Source organism: Falco punctatus (genome assembly GCF_963210335.1).
Source record: "Falco punctatus genome assembly, chromosome: 3".
NCBI lineage: Eukaryota > Metazoa > Chordata > Aves > Falconiformes > Falconidae > Falco > Falco punctatus.
The window spans coordinates 37098551-37112749 of record NC_137582.1 but is presented as its reverse complement, the minus strand read 5'-3'; the positions used below and the strand labels follow the sequence as shown (position 1 = coordinate 37112749).

At 39.8% G+C, this 14199-nt stretch overlaps 1 protein-coding gene across 5 annotated transcripts in view; it reads right to left on the bottom strand.

The window, feature by feature from the left end:
• The window catches only part of LOC308060924 (tumor protein D52-like), a 128170-nt gene that overhangs the window by 89120 nt on the left and 24851 nt on the right, over nucleotides 1-14199 (bottom strand). For 2 of the 5 annotated variants that reach the window (XM_080380245.1, XM_080380242.1), the window contains exons 2-7: nucleotides 10965-11080; nucleotides 9052-9200; nucleotides 8142-8243; nucleotides 7075-7101; nucleotides 2108-2149; nucleotides 693-741 (exon numbers count right to left, since the gene is read on the bottom strand). In XM_080380245.1, the coding sequence (XP_080236371.1) occupies nucleotides 693-741; nucleotides 2108-2149; nucleotides 7075-7101; nucleotides 8142-8243; nucleotides 9052-9200; nucleotides 10965-11080 (485 nt within the window). The remainder of the gene's footprint in view (nucleotides 1-692; nucleotides 742-2107; nucleotides 2150-7074; nucleotides 7102-8141; nucleotides 8244-9051; nucleotides 9201-10964; nucleotides 11081-14199) is intronic. The other 3 variants (XM_080380244.1, XM_080380246.1, XM_080380243.1) reach the window with 2 other exon arrangements.

Sequence of the window (14199 nt, the reverse complement as noted above, 5' to 3'; positions counted from 1 at the left end):
CTTGAACAGTTTGCAGTCTCAACAGCAATTCCCAAGATTTTTAGTGGAGCATAGCAACTATTTTACTTTCTCCAGGTAATGGGTTTGCCTTTCCGCTTCCTTCTATGGTATATACCCTGTGGAATGTCTAGTTGCCCATGCTATCACTTGCAAGCTTCTCATCCCACCCAGTGTGTACACAAGAACAGTCAAATCTGGTCCAGTTAGATGTATTAGTTATTTTACCATGATTTTTTTACCTGGAGAAGCTATTAATGGTTGCTTCTGGCACTTGAGGCTTTTGTGAGTAAATTTTAAGTTAAGGTACAAAGCCCTTGCATATTTTATGCCAGAAATAAGAGAAATATCACAAGCTACTCTCCTGTGTAGGATACTAGTCCTTAGGGAGGCACAGAAATAAAAGCCTAGACCATTTTGGCTACATACTACTACGTATGTTATACTGGCTGTGCAGGTTAGCTAGCTCTTAGTCCTTCTAGTTAAAAGCATCCTCCTGTAAGAGGTGCAGGAAGCCCATTTTTTATTCTCAAATCATTAGGCAGAGAAACCATTTCCATAGTACTTAAAATGACATCATCTAAGCACCTTCAGCAGTTTACCAGCAACTAAAAAACAGGCTACCCAGAGTCCACTTCAGTCTTCTCTCCACATCCACAGCTCCATAATCCCCAAGGCTTTTTAGTAATGCTTACCTTTAAGCTTTCAACTTTTTCCTCAAAGGATTTGAAAGTAGGAGAATTTCTAGGAAAATAATAAAAGGAACCACAAAATTAAAAACGTATCTGATTAGTCTATGAACATCAGAAAACAAGCAGACAGTTACTTTTCCCAATGTCAACATGAGTTTTGTTTATTTGGGGGTCTTTCCTTATTTTAAGAGTAGCCTAAAAATAATTTAGATCTGGATCACCCAAAGTACTACAAAACTAAAATTCAAACACACTCAAGTTGCAGCTCATTTGTGTCTTTGGCAACTAAGCATTGCCAAGCTTAGCAATAGGATCTTTCATCACCCCGTGGAAGGGAGAACTTATTCCCATGTTTTCAAACAGGTTTCTGGCTTAAAGGATTTGTTTGGAAAAGCTTAGTCACCACTTCTGGATAGCCTAGTACATTATTGCTGAAGAAAGCCTTGTAATTGGAGGCTTTTCACTTGTTAGAGGAAAATCAGTTTAGTTTAATAGGGTATGTGTTCAATTAACAAAACATGGTTCGCAGTGGCATTTTTTGCTAACATGTTAAATTTAAGGGAGACTCCCCCTTGCCTTTTAAGTGCTGGAGATAGCTGTGATGACAAATGGTAAATTCTGCATATGAAGAGCAGGACAGCTTGGGATCTTCAATTCTGAGGGCCAGTTTATTATTTAGTAGGGTCAGAAGAGCAGCTTTCTGCTCTAACTGTCACTGCCATTTGCAAGTTGCGCAACAGCTTGTGCACGTTTTCTGCCTTTATGCAGGATGGAAGATGCTTGCCTTCAGTGGACCAGGACTAGGGATTCATAGCAGACTAAAAAAATTATTACGTAAAGATGAGAGGTCTATTTCAGAAGAGGTCTTAAGCTTCCCTTACCCCTTTGCTTGGTATTTATGCAAGTCACCCACACTTAGCAGAACTCTTTCATTTGGGAAAGCACACAGTGACATATCTATCTCTCTCTCAAACCAGACTCTCTCAGGAGAGGGAGGGACACAGTGCCAAGCAAGGGGAGAGAAAAAGGCAAGCACTTCAAGTCAGCAAGAGACTTTTTGTGAAACCACAGTATGTTTTTGTCCACTTTCATTGTTCTAAAACAGATGCCAAGCTATTGCCTTTTAAACTTGGAATCATTTAGTAGCATTACATTTCTAACAGGCAGGGAAAAGTTGTCATAGTTCTCCAAACAGCAGGGAAGTGCACTTGGTCACATTCCAGATGCGTGATAACCACCATCATTAAGCAGAAATAAAACAAATTTTATCCCGTATGTTAGTACAGGAAAACCATTACAAAGTTGGGTAGGTTTTTTCCGTTTTGTTTTAAATCTACAGTAGTTGACTTAAGTTCAATACGATTTGGTTCCACACATGAAAATAAACAAACAAAACAGCTAGATTATGCATACATTACCTCATAATAGGCATACTAATTGAATGCTGTATGGAGCGTATACTAAATGCCAGCATTAAGAAAAAAGAAAGCGAGAAGTTAGTTTGAGAGACAGACTGAGAAGAAATTGTCTTAGAGAGCTGACTTCTGAATACTATCTTTGGTAAATAGCTGAACAGTCTTACAGTCTTCTATAGTAACTGCTTGGTTTTGCTTTTTTAAAATTGCTTAGCCATGCACACACACAAGTACATCAGAGCAAAAGCTGCAACAACTTTTTTCTTTTTAGAAGGATTCAAGTGCCATGCTTGTTAGTACGCATTCTGCTTAGCTGCAACAGTTTGCCTACTCATTAAGTTTCTCAAGCAGTGAGAGTCATGCATTTACAGTTTCGACAATATCAAGTAGAAAGTCAACATTCAAGAGTCTTACCAATCAACTAGTCTTCCTACTGAAAGAATTATTCCTCCATTCAGAAGGCTTCCATTTCAATTCAGTGTAATATTTCCATACTCATCAATAAAAATTACCTACTCGTCAATATAAATTATCTAGCAACAGCAGTCACCTCAATCTGTATTCAAGGCCAGGTTTATGCTGGGGGCAGGGGGAAAGTCCTTGGGGCAGGGGGAAAGTCCTTGTCTCAACCTTGTTCTGAAATTCACTGAGGATTTCTGTAACCTGCTAGTGGCTGTACAGTTACCGTTTGCTTAGTGACAACACACACCTACTCCTGGAAGGTGACTGGATATGGATTAAGAAGCTCCCAAATAACTGCAAGACCACCTGGAATTTAATTTATTTTTCATATTCTAGGAAATCCCTGTTTGCTCTTGATACAAATTAGTCTTATACATTAAATGTTTCTTGTCAAATTCCACAATAGTATGTTAGAAAAACTGTTGATCACAATTTTTCATAAATATACTTGGAATGAAATTTTGAGTGGGCTTTATGATGTCTTTCAAGAGAATACTTTCGGGGGGGGGGGGGGGGGGGGGGGGGGGGGCGGCGCAAAAAAACAACCCCAACACTCACATTTGCTGCACCTCCAAAACTCCAGTTCGTATTTCAGCATAACGGAAGATACATTCACACATGCAAAAAGGTTCTGTGTTCATTGCAAAACGAGCTTTAAGAGATGCTTTCAGGAGGCTCATCAGTAGAATACAGTGACAGAAAAAAACCTATACACATAAAAAGATCCCTTCAGGTTGGGATCCCTTATGGCAGATGCACAACTGAAGGCTGGTTTGTAGGTAGTGTATTGGGGATCAGATACACAAAGGCCAGATGCTGTCCTGACACTCGCCAGTAATGCATGTCCGTGTTTCCTCCACTTCCCCAACCCCTTTTCTGCTGTTTCATCTTCACAGATGCTTTGGCTTCCACAAGCTTTTCCAGAACACATAGAAACTGACTGTCTTTCGGAATGTAATTTGTATTCCGCACTGTGTTGCCGATTACTACAAGTTCTGGTCTTGCTATGTGCAAAGTTTTAGTACAGCATTAGGCTGATACTAACAGTTCTCTGTCCATTTGTGATCAGCCGCTTCCCCTCACCCTGCAAGAAGGGCCTCCCCGCCAGAATAAGTTTAAGGCTAAAGAGGGTGAAAATGACCTTCTTTTCCCCATATATATTTACAACCTGGAGGCATGCTTACACTGAAAAGCAACAACCTGTGATGTATTGCAGATCTTTTAACAGGTGTCTAGGGAAATCTAATCTCATAGGGATTATTTAATTGAAGAACCATTAATACATTGTGAAGGATTTACTTGCTGTTGTACAGTACACTTACATACACTCCATATCCATCTTGTAAAATGTCACCATAAGATAGTATATAGTTTTATCACAGAATGATCTGGTTTGCAAGAGAATTGGATTAGATAAATGCAGTTGATCTTTTTTAAACATCAAATCACCTGTTCAAGTAGTGCAAAGAAGCACAGTTAAACCTTTAAAAGCCTTAAGAAGAGAACCTGTATTTAATTTCTTTTCATAAATGACGGAATGCAACATCAAAGCACTTACTCAAGTAAGCTATCAAGTTGGGCAGTCTGAAAAAGAGAGGCCCTTTTTACAGTGCTCATGAGCAAGCCCCTAGCTTTAATATATATATATATATATAAACCCCAAAAAGTTGCTCTCCAGCCTTCCATGTATTTTGTATTGCATTGAAAGTTTTCCTATCCTTTATACAATTACTTTTTATAGCTACTACATTGCCTCACATTTTGAAAATGCACAAGGAAGGATACCAGAGTCCCTGCCTGGAAAACAGGGGCTTAAAGACTGTGTAAGCCCCAGTTATTTGCTTTTGTTCATAGATAGGTTTTCAGCTGATATGCTGATAAATGATAATATTCAGCAGTTCACAGATTTCCAAAGCAAGCAAAGAAAGTTATTCTGCAGTCTCAGAGCACAGCAAAGATGGATTTCTGTTCCATAGTATGGATGCAGTGCAAGAAGAGCTAATTACAAAGTCAACGCTCAGGAAGTTTGCAGATTGCTAGAGGAAAGACCCAAAGGTGATTTGAAAGCAACTGCAAAAGATCTGCAGAATTTAGTTTTTATCTTGATCCACTATAACTTACAGTTTCTCAAAATCAGTCTGAGAGGTACCAACAATTTACATCATTTTAATTGCTATTTGATGCATATATTTCCATAAGGACTAGCATTCCACTAGATGATGCTAGTGACTGCCTAGTTGACTTAGGACACAAAGAAATGGAACGAAGCTGCACCAGGGGAACTTCAGATGGGACATTACAAAAAGGTTCTCCACTGAGAGGGTAGTCCGTCATTGGAACAGGCTCCCTAAGGGAAGTATTCAGGGCACCAAGCCTGTCAGAGTTGAAGGAGCATCTGGATGACGCTCTCAGTCATATGATCTCGTTTTAGGTAGTCCTGCAAGGAGCAGGGATTTTGACTTGATGATCCTTACAGGTCCCTTCCAACTTCAGACAGTCTGTGATTCGACGATCTTGGTACTACTGCTGTTTTGCACATAATACTGATGTTGCCTATATAAGGAAAGCTAGCTCATCAAAAGTTCAAGATATTCTTATAAAGAAGAATGAAGGTATTAAGAGAAACCTAAGAAGGAACAAAGTGCATTTTCAGCACAACAAAAAGCAGAAGAAACACACATAGAGGAAGCAATAATGCACAGACTTCACACCACCAGTCCTCTCTCTTCCTTTCTGTTTCAGTACTTTCCAAATTCACAGCTCCACCAGCTGCCTTACTCCCTTTCGCAACTCCCTCCAACATCATTCTTGCAGTGCAAAGTAATTAAGACCTGCATGTGATGTTTACTGCATGGAACATGTGGAAGTAGCTGAACACAGAAGTCATGCTATTAAAGCTGAGAAGTCCCTAAGCTAAAACAGTACAAGAAAAGAAAAACCATGTTGAAGAAGCCACATAAGAGTTTAAGAATAAATATTCACCTGCGTATTCAGTATTTATTCAAGTAAGTATCAGGCCCATCAATTCTCATTTCCAGGAAAGAACTCGGGCATATAAACTTTTCTGAAGTTCAGACTTGTGCAGTCTTAAAGACAGATGCCACTTGAGTGGTCAACACAACACTGAATTCACTGACTGAATCCCAGATGAACTTGGTCATCATGAAAGCAAAAATACTCAAGGGTTTTAAATCTCTTGTTTAAGTGCAACTAAGGTCTTGAACAGCACTAATTCTTCCCACTTTTTTTTTTTTTTTTTGCTTTGTTTTAAACTCAGCTGCTCCTGAATTTATAAAATACCTTGAATTTCCATTGCCAAGATTCTTCCCAAGAAGCACACCAACAGTGTGGACTCCCTCCCAGTGGCCCAGTTTCTGATTAAGAGTTCTCAACACCCACCTAGCTACTAACTTGCGAAATTGGGACACTCTTCTTTTGAAGTATTAAATTCCAGAAGTGGGTTATAAGTCTGTGCTTGTCCTTGCCAAATGCAATAATTAATACTAGTAGCGGAACACCATAGCCTTAAGGAAGAAAGGTGAACCCTCTTAAGTGAGCAGTCAAGCTCTGTATCCAGAAGTTACAGAAGACATCTTTCAGGCTCCGTTTGTCTCGCTGATGCTAAAGGGTAACTGTTTCAGACAGGCTGCTATTCTTGTACTTGAGCAAACAGCTCACTTCAGAGTCTGAGTTCTGACAGCATCCCGTCCTGTCCCTGCCCATCTCCTCCCCAGGCACTGCTCCTGAGGCTACAGCTCCTAGTTAGCATTCTAGAAGCCAGATCCCTACATCTTTTTAGAGATCCCGCTGTCTTTAGCTACTTAGTGGGAAAGTACAGAAAAGATGAAGCCAGACTCAGAGGTGTGCACAGACAGGATGAGAGGCAATGGACAGAAGTTGCCACAGGAAATTTAACTACTGAAAACTTAACACTGAGTATTTGCTTAGACTAGGCAGATAAAGGGCAATGCAGACAAGGTAACTAAAATACTTCAGCAGCTCCAGACACTGAGTAATCAACTCAAAGATAACTACTGTTGCACTAGACAAACTATGAACAAAGAATGCATAAATTATTTTACATTTAGACTCTAGTGATTTGATTAGAATCACAATGGTAAACAGCCACTGTAACAGACAAAAAAAGGGAAAATTTCTACTCTGTCAAAGCACAAACAGTGTACAAAGAGAAAGAGGAATGCTGCATGCCATTGACCTCAAAACCATATTCTGTCTCATTACAAAAAAACATGCAGTAGCATTTAAACAGATTCCTTTCTTACAAGGAAGAGAGACTAATTATTATTATGTATTCTCATGATTTCATGTTCTGAGATAGTTACCAGGAGAACATGAAACATCTTCCCTGACATTGAGAGCTTCAGTTTTACATTAACACTGGAGAAAAAAGGAAATTACCTTTTACAGACAAAACTTATTTAAAGATTTTAATGGAGACAGTCTGACTATATGCTTAGTTTCAGAAACAATTCTTGCGCCCACCTTACCTAAAGGAATGTGAAAATGCCTGTAGTCTGCACAATGCCAGAGTAAGCATTAAAGAGAGAAAGGAAGTTCTGATAAATCTGAAGAAAAATGTGTAACTATGTAGCTGCACCTCAAAGTGTTTTCTCACTAGACCTCAAAAGCAAGAAAGAGGTTAATGGCAGCACTTTAAAACAGAGGGCTGATTTTATTACACTGCTTTCCAATGCATCAACATTCTGTTAGAATGCATGAATTTTTATTTGTCCAATAATTTAAAAATATGTTTGATTCACTACTCGCAACAAATTACAAGCAGAGATGAATGTTTCTGTATGTTCCATTAAAATAAAAAGTAAAAATAAAAAAGTAAAAACTTAAAGTAAGAATTAAATCATCAAAGAAATAGTTGTAAGCTAAGCATATGATTGGATTGCATCCAGATAGAGTTTTGCATGCAGCTCACAATAGTGCTAAAAATGACCACCACACTTACCTAATTTGCATGAAGGGCTGTGTCATTTGACACAAGTCAAAATACATTGTATGCCCATATTTAAGAATTTTAATGTGCCAATAGTCTAGTAAAAAGGTAATAAAATCAAACCCCTGCTATGAGGTAAAACAGCTTACAAAGAAATAAAACACACCTGAAAGGAATCCATACACAAGACAGGAAAAAAAACCCAAACAACAAACAAACAAACCAAACCACAAAGAGTGAAAGACATTAGTTGTTTAAATGTAGTATTCCACATGCTGAGAAAGTCAGAGAACAGAAATGGCAATGCTACATGCATCACACAGAGGCAGGCAGACAAACTGCCACCTGTAACCCTATCAGAAAAATAAGAGTAGCAGTGGAGTTGCTTCTCATGCTTATATAAAATACACGCCACAGACCTCTTCTGCATCAGTGAGGACATATAAGGAGATTTTGCAGCAAGTTGCTCAGCTCTGCTAAACGAGATGCTAAGGGCTCTTGGTAGATTAACTCTTAGAAGTGCTAGATACGTTAACAGCATAAATTTCAGGGATCACCTGCTTAAATCAAAAGTGCAAATACTTTGGAAAAGCTGAAGAAACCTACCTGACATCTTCAAACTTTTTGGTTATGACTGAACCAACAGATGAAAAAGCAGCAGAAGCCTTCTGACCAGCCTGAGACAGGGTTTCTGATGTTTTCTTGTATCTGTGTTCAAACAAAATTAAGTCTGTAGATATTTTAATAGAAAACATAAGGAACCTTTTAGTGTACGCAAATTCACATCAAACCCAGATGTGTACTTCAGCTTTGGGGTCAAATGGACAAGCTACTTAAGAGATTATTTTGAGCCATTGCAGTCCCTTCTGGCTACAGTATCTCTGCCACCTCAGACTTCATATCAGGTTTATCAACATGTACTACTACCCCACCTGCAGAAAAGATGCGATCTGCTATTGTAGGACATTAACAAAAACAAAACACACAAAAAAGAGAAAAGGTCTGGGTTTTGTGCCAGGCATATAAAATCTTGTACCAAATGGTTTTGTCAAGAAACTTCACCATAAAAAGTTTGAGGTACATCCTCTTACATTCTGTGTAGTCATTACTTGCAGAAGGTGTTTCACTCTAGACCTTAAGCTAACAGTTGTGTTTGGCGAGAGCATTAACTGTGACTTTGCACTCTTCCTGCACGAGCTCAGTTTACAACAATTTTGCAGGTTGGAAAAGAAGGGTGTTCTGTTGGACTTTGGACACCTCTGTATCTCAGATCCGTCAGCCAAAAAGTGTAATAGAATATTACAGTCAATCATTCTTATCTTGCATGAGATGATATAGCTAATAGTGGCCTTCTTTAAAGTAATCTATAATGATTTATCCAGGTAAGTTTTAGTGCAACTTAACTTTGTTATTTACACTCATCTGATTTCACAAGAACAGAGGGTTTAGACATCACACAAGAACTACAGAGTTTTCACCCCAACAGCTGAGACGATCATCACAAACTGGTACATACGCTGTGGTTGATGTCACATCTTGCCAGCTTTTGGTAATGTTCTGCCTTAGCTCCTGTAGTGAGTTAATTCCCAGCTTTCTCTTGATTTCTGCTAGATGCTTCTCTTTGGCAGCTAGCACTTGTGAGAGCGTCTGGATTTCTTCTTCCACCTGTGCCAGCAGAGTTGATGGGAGATAAGTTAACAAGCGATATACCCAGCTATTTAACAATGTATTTTTTAAAACATCTACTAGGCATCAGTAATGAGAGGGCTAACATTTTTAACATTGCCTCACAGTTTTTTCTAAACACTAAAAGGAAAATCCAATATAGTCTACAACAAGAGCCAGTGAAAAAGCAATCTACAAGCAGCTAGCTCTGTTACTGGGATATGCACAAGGAAGTTGGTAACTAAAAGATTATATAGTTAGAAGTCATTACCTTCAGACAACATTAGCCTATGTGAAGCTTGAAGATTAGTCAAACCTGGGACAATTGCCAAGCCTGTATTCTCCTTCCACATCAGAAGAGATACCAATGTATGACAAGTATCAGGAAGCTCAGAGCATGTCTGATCCACACACAAGTTTTGCTTCCTTGCTTGAACAGAAAGGTTCTTTTGTGGCTTAAGCCAACAACTGCAGGCTGGATCCAACTACAGGAATGCCTTCCCCAGAGCAGGGGTGAAAATGGTGGCAGACTGAGCAATTATAAAAAAACAAAACACCCTCCCAAAACAACAAGAGCAAGAAAAAAAACCACCCACCCCCAAAAAAAACTCAGAACAAAGCACAAAAACAAACAAACAAAAAAACTAACAAAAAAAACACAACAGCAAAAACACAGCACCTGCTCAGCAACTAGAAAACATGTATTGTTTATATACTTCCTTCCTTACACATATGATTACTTCAGTCTCTCAGAGAAGCATGACCAGATCACGTCCAGACATGTCAAAAATAGTTTTAGGATGCCATTCTGTGGGCTATACAGATGTTACAGAGGCACTAAGGTCGTGAGTACAAAGGTGGAGGGCATACATCAATCCTACTTCCTCAACCAGACTGGACCACCCTACTTTAGAGTATCAGGCTGCCCACTCATTCAAGCTCCTTCGAGGAAATACCAGTATTTTCAATGCACCTTTCTTTCGGATACCTGTTCAACGTCCAGCGTGACAAACCCTAGCAGGACTAGATTTCCCTCATCTTCAGCTGATTTTTTTTGGCATGAAATAATACTCGGGACTACCAAAACCATGACTGCACTAAATGCGTTTATTTCACAGCTAACTTTCATTTACCAATCTTGGTCTTAAGTCAGTGTCTTCTATTAGGGTCCTAAAGCCACACAAAACTACAAAAGAAAAGGGATTGACTCAAAGGTTGACTTTGACAACTTCTGAAATGCATGTATCAGGCTTGAATATTTGACTGTCCTTCAAAGACTACTACTTTAAACCCTCTCAAAAAAATTCTGTTACATGAACTACGGACAAGAATAGTTACGTGGTTAGATATTAGCATAACAGTATCTACATCAATATTATTACAAAATATCCTTCATGAAAACAACAGCTTTAGTTACTCCACACCAGTTGAGACCACACTTGGTTTTGGCTGCCAACCATGTTCTGTGTGACAGCTTATTTACTCCCTTCTCACCTGAGGAAAAAAAAAGGGTTAGGCATTTACACATCTTGGTTTAAGATCTGCATACTCAGTACTTCTAGCTTAATTCCCCACAGCCAGAACTGGCTGTTCTTTCCTCCTTGACACCTTCCCTTTCCCTCCCCACAATACACAGGAGTGCCATATCTAGCTTTAGACATTCACAGAATAAATATGCAAAGCATTAACTCTATGTTCAGAGACAGCGTTACCCCAGATTTTCATTCTCAAAACCAGTTTAAGAGCTATTTGCAAGAGGTTTACCTTAGCAAGCTCTTTTCTTAGTTCATCCTGTTCTTCTTCTGAGAGTGTTTCTGCCATACCGACTGTAGCAGCAGCATCCTCTCCGACCTCAGGTATAGAGTCACTTCTCAGCAGCCCTTGAGGTGAATAAACCATTAAGAGTCAGATCATCACGAGTCTGCCAGATAGCAGGTAATGTTAATATGCAGCCCTTTTGTGCCAGTGCACAAAAAAACCTGATGTGACACCAGTCACACTCCCCAAGTACTACAGCGTACAGGAAACCAGAGGCATTTTACTGGCTGTTTCGTTCCATCAGGTTGTATTAAGGCTCAATATAATTGCAGCTACTGCTATAATAGGAGACTGGAGACACGTTGAGAACAATGCAGCCCACTACCATAGAAAGCAAGGTGCAGAACACAACGTCCCAACCAATGGTTCCTATACAACCTCTGCCCAGGAGTCCTTACACACTCTGCTCGCTCTTGCTCATGTGGCACAGAAACTCTGGAAGCGTTGGAAGTGCTCAAGACCAAAGCTGAGGCTCCCTCCCTTACTGCTCTTTGGATCAGATAAAAAAAAAAATGCCCTTTCTGAGCACACTGGGAACAGTCATGGTGACAAGCAAGCTCAGCAACAGCGGAGGGTTGCACTGCAAGTACGAACTCTTCCCCCATACCCTGCACAATCTCTCTGACCCTAGTAACTGGGACCACTGTGGCTAGAAAGTTGCAGATACCACGGAACTAGAAGTCAGCTGCTGGTTTTGCACCTGGACATTGAGACAGGTGAGAAGCCCAGAGAAGGAGCTTGGGAACAAAAGGCTGTCACTTCAGACAAAGCAGTGGAGTGCTGGGAAGGGACTGATGGGGATGTGCATCCACTCACACTGCCGCCTCTTCCCCTTCCAAATCCAGAAACTAAAACACTGCCAAACTCCTCTGTATGAATCCCAAACATCCCTATGGTCTTCCTCAAATTTCAGCTTCACAGCTTCAGGGAAAGGAGAGAGAAAAATACTATTTGTATTACTATGATGTGCTTGCTTTAAAGATTCATTTATTGCTAGTCCTCAGTGGTTGCAGTAAGATCACTTTAAACATCTTCTAATGCAACAAACAGATATTCCAGCAAAAGACTTCCCATTTTGAATCCTTGTAGCTGACTTAAACATGGTTTGCCAGAATTAAGGAATTCTGTTCTAATTTGCAGAGAGACTGCATGGTGGAATAGTTACGGATTCCTAGAACTAATTCTCTGTTCAAGAAGTAAAATAGCTTTATAGATAGTAAAAAAGAAAATCTTAAAACAGAAGCAAAAAAACCCAGGAGGATTGATAGTTTGTAAGAAGAGAGGGTGAGTGTGTGTATATGTATATAAATCTATAATTCAGACAAGTTGAGGACATATTAAGTAATGTTCCCTTACTAATCACTATAGTAATTAACCAGATAAAATTCCATTCTCATTTCAGCAGCTTCTGATGGCACTCCATACTACCATTTGGTCTGGGAATCCAAAAACTCATTAATGTGCAATGAGACCACCACTATGATTTCATTATGAGGCTTGATATCAAATAGCTGCATAACAATCAACTGAAGAGTTAGGGAAAAAACAATTCTGTAAGTCTGCAATTAGTTGTAGGTATTCTAAGAAACATGCTCCTAGCGGCAGGTGAAGCCTAAGAAAAGAAGTTCTCGATCAAGTTACTGAACTCAGTTAAAACTCAATTCCACAAGTTCTTTCTGAAACAGTATGTTTTCTGCCTTTGTGTCCAGAACATTCATCCTCTAGAAGCACACCGCTACATGGGCAGAACACTTGCAAATGTTAAGTTACCACAGAGCACACCAGGAAGGAAGTGTACAGAAAGCAAATGAAACCCCATTCTGCAATTATATGTAACATCTACGCCACATTTCCCCAGAGATTTATGTCTGTCTTCTACACAAACATAACATCGTTCCTACAGGTTTCCAAATACATTATTTTTCTGGCAGAAATCTAGGGCAGAAGAAAAGTTCAAGTTTAATGCCCAAACCAAAACACAGCACTACAGCACCAAAAAGAGGATTACAGCTTAGGTCTCACAATCAGATAATTTTTGTTTTATACATCAAATGGTTAAGAATGCCATACCTTTTAGTCAAATTGCTATTTATCCTATTAGTTACACATGCCTATACTGAAGGAACACTAACCATTTAAACTGCATTTTCCCCTGACACTCTGTATGACCCCCAGGAGGCTGGCCTCTGACTCCTGACCTTATTCTCCATCTGCAGGCCCTTCAAGGACTACAGAGCTTGCCATTGCAAAAGCCATTTCAGAAAGTCTGCAAGTACAAAAGCCCATGCTGACTCCAAGAGCATTAGCGCATCCAGCTGAGCCTGTTAAATCTGGTTATGAAGTCATCTGGATTATCTTACCAAAAATAGATCAAGTCAATCCAGCAGTAGGAAAACATGCTGGATTGTCTCCTGCAGCAATAGCTTCTGTTTGGGGAATGCACCTTCTTCCCTTTGTAAAACTATTGTTCTAAGGGAGTCTGTGCTGCTTGTTGCCTACACTGAACTTAGGACACAATGGTAAGAAGCAAGGGAATGAACTCTCCTCCCCTTCCCATTTCTAGATCTTTTAGGAATACAGGAAATCACTGCTACTCAAGAGTCCTCCATACCTCACTCTGGACATCTGACCATGCCTTCCTCTCCTCTTTGCCTTCTGCCACCCTTCCATTTATTACTTTTTCTTTAGCTGCACTTGAAGTATGCAAACACCTTCCATAAATCTTTATTCTGTCATCTCCCTTCTCTTCCCCTGTAACTGTTCACCTCTCTGCTTGCTTTGCTCCCATTCTTCCCTTCATTTCAATACTTGCAGAACACAGAGCTCATCTGTGCTACAGGAAGGCAGTGTTAGGCAGCCTGACCAAGAAGGTAACAACCCACAGACCTCCACAATGGTGTGGCTGCAACCCATCAGCTAGGGCTGACAGACAGTAAGATCCTGACTTTAAGCAAGCTTCATAAGGAAAGGTACACAGCCTACCTTAGACATTTTTGTGGGGTTTGGGGCAAGAAACCACAAAGGGAAAGAGCAGTCAGCCAACAGATGGAAATACTTCAACTCAGTCTGTTATTGAGAGAGCATTTCTCAATTGTGGTCTTCTGTTCACCAGCAGAACTGTTGTTATTGGCTTCCAACTTGTTACCTTTCATTACATTAGTTCTTTCGCATTTTCAGGGTT